At 55.0% G+C, this 12,189-nt stretch overlaps 1 protein-coding gene across 1 annotated transcript in view; it reads left to right on the forward strand.

The window, feature by feature from the left end:
• The window catches only part of RIMS4 (regulating synaptic membrane exocytosis 4), a 112,204-nt gene that overhangs the window by 94,843 nt on the left and 5,172 nt on the right, over positions 1-12,189 (forward strand). The window contains exons 4-6 of the mRNA XM_030887063.1: positions 10,237-10,349; positions 10,537-10,638; positions 11,116-11,255. Coding sequence (XP_030742923.1) covers positions 10,237-10,349; positions 10,537-10,638; positions 11,116-11,255 — 355 coding nt within the window. The remainder of the gene's footprint in view (positions 1-10,236; positions 10,350-10,536; positions 10,639-11,115; positions 11,256-12,189) is intronic.

The following is a 12,189-nucleotide window of genomic DNA, read 5'->3' on the forward strand; positions in this document are numbered from 1 at the left end:
ACACACACACCTGGACAGGTGTCTTCATTTCTTTGGCCTCCGGGAACGGCCGGGTCTTGGCAGCAGCTGCTGCTCCCACCTCCCAGGAGGCTTTCAGGTGGGCGAGGGGAGGTGGACAGGCGGGAGGGAGAGGAGGAGCACGCGAACTAAAACAAAAGGTTTTCTTTAAGCTGACGCCTGGCAAAGGCAGCAAACTGGGGGGAGCTATTCGTCCATGGGTGTGTCAGTCTAAGTAGACTAGAGAAACAAATCCAGGGAGACTCATGTATATAAGAAAGAGCTTTATATACAAGGGCAGCTGAATATTGAGAAAATATTCCAGCACAGTCCAGATCAAATTCATAAGTCTGATATTAGCCCATATGTCTGATAACAATCTATAAAGTCCTCTTCAGACTCACCAAGCACATGCAATGATGCTGAATGCAGGAAGATCACAGGCCAGTGAGTGGGTAGGAAGTCTTGTGGATCCAGTGGCGTTGTAAGCACCTCAGCGCTGGCAGGGGTCTCCACATGGCTTTTCTGTCTCCAGAGGTCTGGCTCCATCAGCCTCTCTCCATGTGTGTTCTCCACAGGGATGTCTCACAGAGAGTGAGCCGATAGAGTGTCTCCCGCCTCACAGGAGGAAGACAGGAGTTCCCAGAACCCTCAGGAGAAGGCCATGCCCACAGAGGTCTCCTTGGCTGTATCCTGATTGACAGGCTAGACTCCACCCCTACACTCGTAATCCTCAAATTGACACCAGTTTATGTACCTACTACAATGGGGACAGGTGAGATGCCAGGGACACATCCTGCTCCAGGGGCCCGAACTAGAGGGTCTGAGGCCAGCATCTGCCACTGACCTCCTGGTGGTTGACCTTGGCCCAGGCCCCTCTAAGCTTCAGGGAGGCTGGTTGTAAACATCTCACAGGAAAGTTGAGGGGCCAGGTTATGGAGAAACCAACGTGACTCAGTGGAGGCAAAACCCCAAACCCACCGCCATCAATGAGTTGATTCTGACTCGAAGCAGCCCTGGACGGGGTTCTGAGGCTTTGCAAATCCCTACGGGAGCAGCCAGCCTTATTGGCTGGGGGATTCGAACAGCCACCTTATAGTTAGCAGTTCAATGTTCACCCGACAGCACCATCAGGGTTCCCAGAGGACAGCAGGAGGGGAGTCACCCCGCTCTCCTCATTGACAGAAGAGCAGAGGGGACCCGAGAGGTGCCAAGGCTTGTTTAGGGCCTTCCTGACCTGGAGGGAAAGAGTTCGTGCCTGCCTGCAGCAGCTGCTAGGAGGTGGGTCCCGATGGCTCTTGCGGCCATGAACTTCCATCACAGAGAAATGCAAACCCAGCACACGGACTCGGGAATCAGGCATCCCCTGTTTGTGCCTCATTCCTGCTGCTGAGGAGCTGTGAGACCTTGGGGGAGTTCCTTCACCTCTCTGAGCCCACCTCTTCATCCGTAGGAAGGCGGCAACCATAGGACAGAACACAGAGAGAGGCGTCGTGAGAATAGAGTGAGCTCACGTACATGAGAACGCTTGGAGCCATGTCTGCCCGTCGCCGACTTCTATGTGCTGCTTTGTGTTGATGGAGCCCCTGGCTGGCTGGCTGGCTCTTGGGGCCCATGTGCCTTCTGATGGACCCAACAAGCCACGCCCCCATGCAGTTGCATCTATGCGGAGTTTAGCTCTGCAGGCGTGGCCTGTTGGCTGTACTGCGTGATCATCAGAAGGCCTGGAGGAGGGAGTTGTGAGCATCATGGGAAGGGACAGGTGGGCCCAGGGCGGCTAGCCAGCAGGAAGGATGGTCTTGGTGGATTCTAGCCAGATGCCGACACTCCACTCAACACCTGGGCGAGCAAGGGACAGGTGTGGGCCATTGAGTGGTGGTCAGCCAGCCTCCCCTTTCTGTTCTGGAGATATTTTGGGCACTGGGTGGGCCCAGCTGCCAGGCTCTGAAACAGGAAGGGGTGTGACCCTCCTCCCTCTCACCCCTCCTCCTGGGCTTCTGCCAGCCCAGCTGAGGCTGCAGGGAGCCAGCTTCACTGAGCAGCCCGGGCTGCAGGCCGAGGAGCTCCTGACCCGGCTGTGAGTCACCAGGCGCGTGGGTGCCTGCAGGTGCAATTGCATGTCAGCTGATGTGATGGCCCACTGGACCAGGCACCCCAAGGCCCTGCCCGGCTGGCTCCAGATTCTACTCTTGGCCAGCACTCGGATCAGATACTTGGCATTCCAGCCCTCTGCCCTCTCCAACTCCTCCCTCACATGGGACTGGGGCCTCGAGGGGCCTCCCTGTCATCCTGCGGGCTCTCACAGTGTCCTGCCCAGTGCCCTGCCCTGCTCAGCACCCTGCCCACCACCCCTCTTTGTTCTCTTGAGGTATCTTGGCATCTGAGTCTCTGGGTCACTGTGCCTCCATCCCTGGAAGCAGAGTGTGAGCGCAGGGCGGTGTCTCTGTCCCCCAGAGACTTAGGAGGTGGGTCAAAGGTGCAGCCTGGGCAAGTGCAGCCAGGTGACGGCAGGCTTTGATGTTCTGTTTCTGAATCGCTGGTGTTTGGTGGGTGTTTTCACCTGACTCGATTCTGAGAAGTGTGTATCATTTAACACAACAGCACCAAGGGTTACCCTAATGTCACTGAGGCTCTATGGGATGGCGGACCCATCTCTGACCATGACTGGGGCGGTGGGGGTGGGGGTGGCCAGGGGAGTCGGATACACATCCAGGCCTGCTTGACCTGGAAGAGGGATGCAAAGCCCTGCGTTCTGCTCAGGGCCGGCTGAAAGACCCTCAGGAACCCGTAGAGGCACACAGCATCGTGGTTAAGCACTTCCACTGTAGAGCCAGACTCCCAGAGGTCGAATCCTGGGTCCGCCACCTGTGTTGCGAGCAGAATGATCTTGGTTGGATTACTTCACCCTCCTCGGCCTCAGCTTCCACCTCTGTGAAATGGGTTTCGTAGAAATCCCTGGACGGTGTGAACAGTTCAACACTAGACTACTAGCCGCAAGTTTGGCAGTTCAAACCCCCTGAGAGGTGCCTGGGGAGCTGGGCCTGGCTGCCTAACTTCTGGAAGGTCACAGCCCTGGCAGCCTGGGCTTGCACTCGGCACCTCCACCCTGCACATAAGGGGTGGAGCCGAGGGAGAGCGGGCTCAGCAGGAGCCAACAAGTACGGCCTGAACTCAGGGTCAATCAGAGGATGAAATGTCTTCGTAGCGATCAAGTGCCTAGCTCATGGCAAAGTGCACCCCCAGAATCCCCTGCCACCGGTCCTACCAACCCACAGCAACCCTGCAGGACGGTACCACCGGCCGCTGGGCCTTCCCTGGCTGACATCTGGCAGGAAGCAGACGCCCTCCCCTTTCTCCCGTGGGGCAGTTGGTGACCTTGCATACGTAGGGAGTGCTTTAACCTCCATGCCACCAGGGCTCGGCTCAAGGGTTTGAGAAGTCAATGAAATCCTGGGCATGGCTATGGGGGGGGCGGGGGGTGGGGGCGCGCCAGAGGTCTCCTGAATGCTGGAGAATGGAGAGTCGGGTGGCTGCAGCCAGTTCTTCGAGGGCACAAGTTCTGAAGGGCTAGTCTGAAGACGACATGAATCGTGCCCTCGTGTGGGTGCGTGGGTGTGGTTCCCCACGAGAAACCCGAGGGGAACGTAGAAGACTGCCCTCACACAGGGACTCAAGGCCGCTTCACTGAGTTCACAGCAACACGAGATGAAAGACAACGGGAGTTTCCCACAAATGGTGGGAAGCCCTGGTACGGAAAGCACGCAGCCCTCACTCACCTGCGCCCTCAGTCCACCCGTGGAACCAGCCACCCCCCCCTGGAGTTCCAGCATTTACCACCACCCCCTTCAGTTTCAGACTAGCCTGCTTCCACCGCTTTCCACAAACCCACAGGCTGCCACTCTTCTGAGACCCGCTCCTGCAGCCGACTGTAGGTCTCTCTCAAGGTCAAGCGCCAGCTTGAATGTTGATGTTAACCACTGACCACATGTCAAAACGAGCTGCCGTTTTTCTAGGTCCCTATCTTTTCTTTTTCAAATGGACCACTGACCACATTTTAGAATCTTGTGCCCCTGACCCCATTTTCCCAACACACTCTGGGATTTTTACCATTAGGAAGTCACATCTTTCGGGATAGCCGACTCTAGTGTAGGCTCAGCAGACCCATGGGGTGGGCCTGGTGGGGTGGTCATGCAATGCCAGGAGGGACAAAGGGAGAGCTTTTCAGAGCCACACGATCCACGTCACCCAGAAGACGGACGGTGCGACCTTTTCATTCCCAGCTGCAATGGAGACGGGCGATCCATCTGGGGACTAAAATGAGTCCACCCCCCAAATAACCCAATTACGTCTGTAACCACCGAGAGCACACAGAATCCAGGGGCAAACCAAGCTCAAAGGTTAATAGAAGATAAATGGGTTTCAGCTCCACAAACAAAACTAACAGGATTTTCCAGGCAGGAAATCTCATTTTACCATGAACAAGTAAAAGGCCTGCAGAACACAGTGTATCATCCTGTTTTGGGTCCCTGCCCCCACCTGGGAGGAACAGGCCGCTGTGGCCCCCATCCCACACCCCTGGTGGCCTGGGCTCGGTCTCAGGCTTACACTCACAGCACGTCCTAGTAAGTCTGCTATCAGAAATGTTGAGATAAGAACCAAGAGCAGGGGAAGGAGGCTCTCCCGAGCCAGGCAGTAGACCCAGTGGGCCAAGGCATTTAATCCACTCACCCACTCACCCACCCACCCTCTTACCATCCACCCATCCGTCCACTCTTCTACCCACCGATCATCCTTCCATCTGGCTGCCCAACTATCACATACTCATACAAGCATCCATTCATCCATCTGCCCATCCTTCCATCCACCCCTCTACCCACCTATCATCCTTCTGGCCACCCACCTTCCCATGCACCAAATACCTACCTATCATTTCACCCACGTCCATTCATCTACCTACCCATCATCCATTCATCCATCCACAATCACCTATTCATCCATTCATCCATCTACATACCCATCTACCCATCACCCTGTCCATTCACCTACTCTTCTACCCATCGATCCACCCACCAACCTACCCACTTATCCATTGTCCACTCACCACCTATCCTTCCACCCATCCATCTGACAGATACTTGCATGTCAGGTTGTGTTGGGCACTTGGCTTGTGTTATCTCACTGAGTGTTCTCCATCCACTTGACAAAAGTCATGACTGTCTCCCCATTCTGCACACGAGGAAGCAGCAGCTTGGAGAGGGGACACAATTTGCCTCAGGCTGCACCGCACTGAAATCGGGGCCTGTGTGGTGCAGAGTCCAGGCCTCACCACTGTGCATTGCTGCCTCTGGGGACCAGCCGAAAACGAAGGGCACACGGCATCCCAGGTATGCCGCTGAGCCGGATCTGAGCAGGGTCCTGAATGGATGTTTCGTAATCCTGCAAGCTCTTTCTTACCCTTCCTAAGGGGTCTTGTGAGCAGAGGAGGTTTCCAAAATATTTTAAACCGGCACGGCCAGTGGAAGGGTGTGAGGTAGGCGTGAGCTCGTTTGCAGAGGAGAAACGGATTGAATGCAGAGCAGCTGAGCGGGCCAGGTCCCACTTTGCAGCCCTTGCCTGTTTTCCCTCCACAGGGACCACCCCAGGCAGGGTGGGGTCTCTGCCAGGTTGGACCTGCCTCCCACCCCGCCATGGGGCTTCCATAACCAAGTTCAGCAGCCTGGTGCCTTGGCAGCCTGGGAGGCACCCTGGGATGGGGAATCCGGCAGCCACCCAGAGATTATAAACAATTACCGCTAATTACCAGGTCTGCGGGTTACCCATTGTCTCCCACAATCCCACCAGGAAGCAGGGAGAGACAGCGTCATCGTTGTTGGAGGAAACTTTCAATTTCAGGCTGCAGAGGCCTTGGCAGGCCTGGGAACCTCCAAGACACTACTATTTTTCAAGTTCCTGGAGCCCAGCCCCAGTAGGTAGCAGGTAGCCGGTAGCCAGGGCTGTGGGGAGGAGATGAGAAGTGTGCAGTGTGGAGGACCGGCTCTCATCACCAGCAGGGAGGGAGCTTTGGCCTGCGTCGCCTTGATGCTGTTAATGAAACATCTTGGCAACAAATCAGAAGGAACCTTTTGGCGTTTGCAGGAACAGTGGGCACACATCTCAGGCCCAGATATGTATGTCCCTTTGCCTGTGGTGTTCACAGTTGGCGATTTGGGAGCCACGGCTCAGATCGTGGTTCTGAAGCCCAGCTACTTGGGCTCAGAACGGCCCTGCCGCTCTCCGGGGAGACTGGTTCGGACACTCGCCTGAGTTCCTCCCAGTGAGCCCAATGCAGGGCAGTCATGGGTGGGCTCCTTTGGGGCCACAAACCCTCAGGATGCTGTGCTCAGAGCTGGAGCACAGGCCCTAGGCTAGCAGGGGTGGGAGGAGTTAAGAGTGGCAGCCTCACTCGAATTCGACCTTGCAAGCCTGGCTAGACCAGAGGAGGTACACTGGTACAGATAGGAACTGAAAATACAGGGAATCCAGGGCGGATGAGCCCTACAGGACCAGTGGTGTGAGTGGCAAAACAGGGAGGGTAAAGGGAGAATGGGTAGGAAAGAGGGAACCGATTACATGGAACTGTGTGTGACCTCCTCCCTGGGGGACAGACAACTGAAAAGTGGGTGAAGGGAGACGTCGGACAGGGCAAGATATGACAAAATACCCATTTATAAATTATCAAGGGCTCATGAGGGAGGAGGGAGCGGGGAGGGAGGGGAAAAATGAGGACCTAATGTCAGGGGTTTGAGTGGAGAGAAAATGTTTTGAGAAACGATGTACAAATGCGCTTTACACAATTGTGTGTATGGATTGGGATGACAGTTATATGAGCCCCTAATAAAATGCTAAAAAAAGAAATAAGACATTTGAAAAAAAAAAAGAATAAAACATCAAAAAAAAAAAAAAGAGTGGCAGCCTCTACAGGTACCAGGGGATGGGTACCAGGAGCACTTGCTTCAGTGGGTAGAAAGTGCCAAGGAGGAGGGTGGAGCCATCTGTTGTTCCTTGTAGGCTTGGGCAGGGTGCTTAACCTCGGAGCTGGGTCCATTACCTAGCGCTGCTCCAGCGGGCACACACAAGTAGAGGGCTTGGACTAACACGTTTCTTCACTCACCGCTGAGAAGGTGGGAAGTCCGAATTCAGGATGCAGGCTCTAGGGAAGGCTTTCTCTGTGTTGGCTCTTGAGGAAATCCCTTCCCTGCGAGGAGGCACCTGCCTTCCCCAATTTGTGCTTGAGGAGCCCTGGTTGTGTAGTGGGTCACACACCGGGCTGCAGCTAACCACAAGGTCTGTGTTCTAAACCACCAGCGGCTCAGCGGGAGAAAGGCGGGGCTTTCTAATCCCCCAAAGTGTTACCGTCTCGGAAACTCTGTCCGTTTTACCCTGCCCTACAGGGACACTACGAGTCCATGCGGTGATTTTAAAATTAATAATAATTATTAATGCTTGCTTCACCTTCTATACCAATCCTGCCCCACTATTGTAACAAAGACCCATTTGCAATGAGATTGTTACCACAGGTGTAGGCATTTGGATTTATAAATGAGGATTTGCAGCATGTACTTGTGGAGGGGAAGGAGACATGGTGGGGGGGGGCGCTTGTGCACTGGGCTGCATACCGCAAGGTCAGCAGTTTGAAACCACCAGCCCCACCTTGGAAGAGACATGGGGCTTTCTACTTCCCCCAAAGAGTTAGCGCCTTGGAAACCCATAGGGGAACCTGCCTTATAGGGTCAACCTGAGTTGGGATCGACTCGATGGCAGTGCGTTTGGTAAGGGTGGGGGAGGGGTGGCACATGCCAACCCATAGCCATCAAACTGCCCAACTCGCTGCCACCGAGGCAGTGCCAACTCAGAGGGACCCTTTCGGATAGGGCAGAACCGTCCTGTGGGTTTGTTTCTGAGGCTGCAGATCTGAATGGGAGCAGCCAGTCCCATCCTCCCCTCCTGGAGTGACTGGTGGGATTCACAGCTCAGCGAGTAGCCCACAACATTCCAGGACTCCTTCCATCATAACCGGGAGGGAGGGTAGTGTCAGCCACCTCAGGTGGTTGTGAGGACCGGGGAGCGTACCTGTCTGGACTGCTCCCTGGCTCCCCCCACGTTCCAAAAACACAACAAACTCACTGCCGTTGAGTCGATGCTGACACCTAGTGAGTGGCCCTATAGGACAGGGCCTACAGAGCTGCCCCTGTGAGTTTCCGGGACGGTAACTGTTGACGGGAGTGGGAAGCCCCGTCTTTCCCCTATGGAGCAGCCGGTGGTTTCAAACTGCTGACCTTGTAACCACGATGCCATGTAACCACAATGCCGCTGCTTGAATAGCAAGTCCTCGTTCTCTCTCTCTCTCTCTCTCTCTCTCTCTCTTGCTTATCCCACTACCTCTTATGTTTCCTGTTTCCATTCCCCATCTCTTAACCCCGTGAACATGCTGCCCCTTGGCTCTGCAGTGGTTGATTATTCTAACACAGGGGTGAGTTCAGTTTGAGAGTGGAGGGTGACTAAGGGCCATCGTCTTGGGGGTCCTGCCAGTCTCCATCTGATGGGTAAGCCTGGCTTTTGTAGGCAGGTCTTTAGGAACACATTTACCGAGAACAAGGGAAGCGCTTTCTACAGAGGGTCTCCGAGAGCCTTCCCCAGCGGCTTCCTGGGAATCACGCACCATCTTGGCCTCTGGGCTAAGCTCAAGTGCACACAATCTTCAATTGGCAGTAGGCCGGGGTGGCGTCTGATGCCCGAGGGGGCGCTTCAGAAATCCATGGGAAAATTCCATGATGTTTTAAGTCCAGTCTGCCATGAACTTTTTGAAGCCCCCTGTATGTTGGAGTAGCACTGTAGTCAGGGGCGTTTTGATTGCGTAATTTGGGTGGAAACAGCCACAGCGAGGCCCACTCCCGTCAGCCCGGTGTCAGATCACAGTGCTCTGTGACATGGGCGACATCTCTGTGCTGTGTCACCGTTCTCATGGTCTCCCTCTGTTCTCTCATTTCCATGGACTTACTCTCCCTGCCCCCGAACTTCTCATCCATGGTTTAAAATAGCTGTGGACTCTCTGGCCGTTCATGTGGGTGGGGGTCTCCAGTCCACTCCTCATAGTGACCCTGAAGGGCAGAGTAGAACAGTCCCATGTGTGTTCCAAGGCTGTCACCTCTAGGGGAGCAGAGCCCTCGTCTTTCTTGCACCGAGTGGCTGGTGGATTCACACCACCTATCTTTAGCTAAACACTTAACCAATGCGTACCAGGACACCTTTGGGCTTATCTGGAGGTGTTGTTTCTTTTTGTTTTTTTTACACCCACAACACTCAAGGGTAACCATCTGTATTCTTTGGGCTAAATTGCTTAATTGAAAGGTGACTTTGAGGGGCAGTTTCAGTTCAAGGTTTGAGGAGCAGCTCACGGGCCATGGGTTTTCAGAGGTGAATGTTTTTGAAAGTAGACCAGCAGGCCTTTCTCCCAAGGTGCCCTTGGGTACCACGGAACCTCCCACTTTTCAGTTTGCAGCCAGGAGCCCTGCATTATGATGGACATGCGTGCAATTACAATGACATGCAAATGAGATAACACTTGGTCTTGCTCTTGACGTGTTGCTAGGGAGGTGTTGTCAAATCTGTCCCCACTCCCAGCCATCCTGTGTGTAACGGAACGGAACACCGCCCGATCCTGAGCCAGCTTCTCAATTGGTGCCATGTTTGAGCCTCGCTGTAGCCACTGAGTCAGTCTGTAGTGGCCAAGGGCCTTTCTCTTCACTGACTCTCCACTTTACCATGCAAGCTGTCCCCTTTCCCAGGGGCCGCCCTCTCCCGAGAACATGTCCCAGGTGCATGAGATGAGGCCGCACTAGCTTCACTTCTAAGGAGAATCCTGGCTCTACTACTTTGGACTCTGCACTGACCCCAAACCCACTGCAATAGTCAGTTCTGACTCACAGGGGATGTCCTGTAGGGCTTCTGAGACTGGTGAGGACTCTGAGCGACTGTCCTATCCATCGTGTGGGATCGAAGGCTTATTGAGGGCAGCACAAAAGTGAAGCCTCCGAGTTTGGGGGTGGGAGCTGAGATTTTAGGGTGCTTAGGACCAGGGGGCGTTCAGACAGCAGTCCCCTGGGCCTCAGTGGTTGCTGTGGACTGGAATCCCACCCAGCAGGGCTTTTCTGGAGCCCCACGCCCCCAGGAACATGAGCTTTATCTCCTCGTTTCTTACAGCCTCAACTATGGGGGAGTCTGCCTGGCATCGGACGCCCAGTTCAGTGACTTCCTGGGCAGCATGGGGCCAGCACAGTTTGTGGGCCGTCAGACCCTGGCTACCACGCCAATGGGTGAGTGTCGAAAGGCCTATTCCCAACCAGGGGGCCTGGCCTACACCTGCCAAGTCCCCCACAGGCTCCAGATGCTTCCGGTTTTGTTTGGGGCCAGGAACAGGGGAAGAGGGTTCCTTCTCCAAGCAGAAGAGGGGCCGAGACCTCCCTGAGCAGCTAGGTCACTTCCCAGTCTCACCTCTTATAGGGGATGTGGAGATCGGCCTGCAGGAACGGAATGGCCAGCTCGAAGTGGACATCATCCAGGCTCGCGGCCTGACAGCCAAGCCAGGCTCGAAGACACTGCCAGGTGTGTGTGGGAGTTGCCCACCCCTCTGGAAATCTGGGGGTGGGGGTCTGGACAGGAGACCCAGAGGGGGCCCTGGGTGCTGGAAGGGAGAAAATGGGCCTGATGAGGTAGGACCCTTCTGTCCCTACCTGCATGACTGGTGTGGTGGTTTAGGACTCCCTCTGGGAGCCTCTTGAGATTGTTGACCTGGTCAGCCTCCCCTCACCAGGGCATCTCTGCTGTATTATACCCTAGTGCCCAGCAGGAGTGGTCAGCAGGTGACAGGGCAGCCAGGAGGGCAGGGGAGTCAGGGGCTACCGGGTGGATGTAGGAGTAATGGGTGGGGGAGTGGAGTAGGTCCTCTCTAGGCCCCATGGGGGCTCTCCAGTCCCCTGCAGTGAGTGGGTGGGTAGCCTTTCCTTACTGCACCCTCCACCATCCCTATGCGGGTCCAGAGCTAGCCCTGACCATCCCCCTCCACCCGGCCTCTGTCCCCAGCGGCCTACATCAAGGCCTACCTGCTAGAGAATGGCATCTGCATTGCCAAGAAGAAGACCAAAGTGGCTCGGAAGTCGCTGGACCCACTGTATAACCAGGTGCTGCTGTTTCCCGAGAGCCCCCAGGGCAAAGTCCTGCAGGTGAGGGGCTTTCTACTCCTGTAAAGGGTAGTCTTGAAAACCCACAGGGGCAGTTCTATCCTGTCCTATAGGGTCGCTATGAGTCAGAATCAACTCAATGGCAGTGAGGTTGGGTTTTTTTGTTTTTTGGTATCACAACTCTTATTGGCAGCCCTCCCCCCTGTGCAGAGGCATGGGGTAAGATGAGGGGGGGGGGGGGCAGTGAAGGAGGGTCCTGGATCCACAGAGCCTGCCCAGGCTGATGCAAGAAAGGAAGGGAGCTGGCAGTGGACCAGCGACTAGGGATTCTTGGAGGCTCATGGGAGGAGCAGTCAGAGGGCCCTTGAGGCAGGGGCAACCCTCCAGGCCTGGACTCAGAAATGAGCAGCATGGAGGACGACGACAGGAGGGGGCCATCCTGGAGCAGAAAGTCTGTCATCCAGGCCAGCAGAAATGGGGAAAATGGGAAAACATAGACAAACGTGAGCAGTTTGGGGGGTACCCCCATTCTGGTCATTTATTTTAATTGTTAAGAAGTGCCCAAAAGAATGTACACCAACTAAACGCATGCACGTTGATTCTAGGCTTCAAGTTGGGCAACCCCTTCTCACCTGCTTTTCCAGGTGGTTCCTCCTCAATTAACCTAAACTCCTCCCCGGCCCTTCACTGTCCCGGCGACTCTTCTGAGCTGCTGTGGTCTTCGGCATCCCCTGCACCTGGTTTTTCAAAGCCCTCAGTGCTCATGGCAGGCAGTCTTCACTCATAAAGGGAAATGGTTGCTTGGTTTCCAGAACACATCCGGGTTTGTGCTGGGCTTAAGGTTAAAAGGTGAACGTGAGGTTCATTCAGCCTCCATGGCTCCAGAGAGTCTGGATTCCATGAGACTTTGAAAGTCAGCTGTGCATTTCCCCCTCTTGATCAGGATTATTCTGTGGAATCTTCGATCCAAATGTTC

The sequence above is a fragment of the Echinops telfairi genome, unplaced genomic scaffold, assembly GCF_000313985.2.
Source record: "Echinops telfairi isolate 266 unplaced genomic scaffold, ASM31398v2 ScPeMD7_5592;HRSCAF=6446, whole genome shotgun sequence".
Taxonomy (NCBI): domain Eukaryota; kingdom Metazoa; phylum Chordata; class Mammalia; order Afrosoricida; family Tenrecidae; genus Echinops; species Echinops telfairi.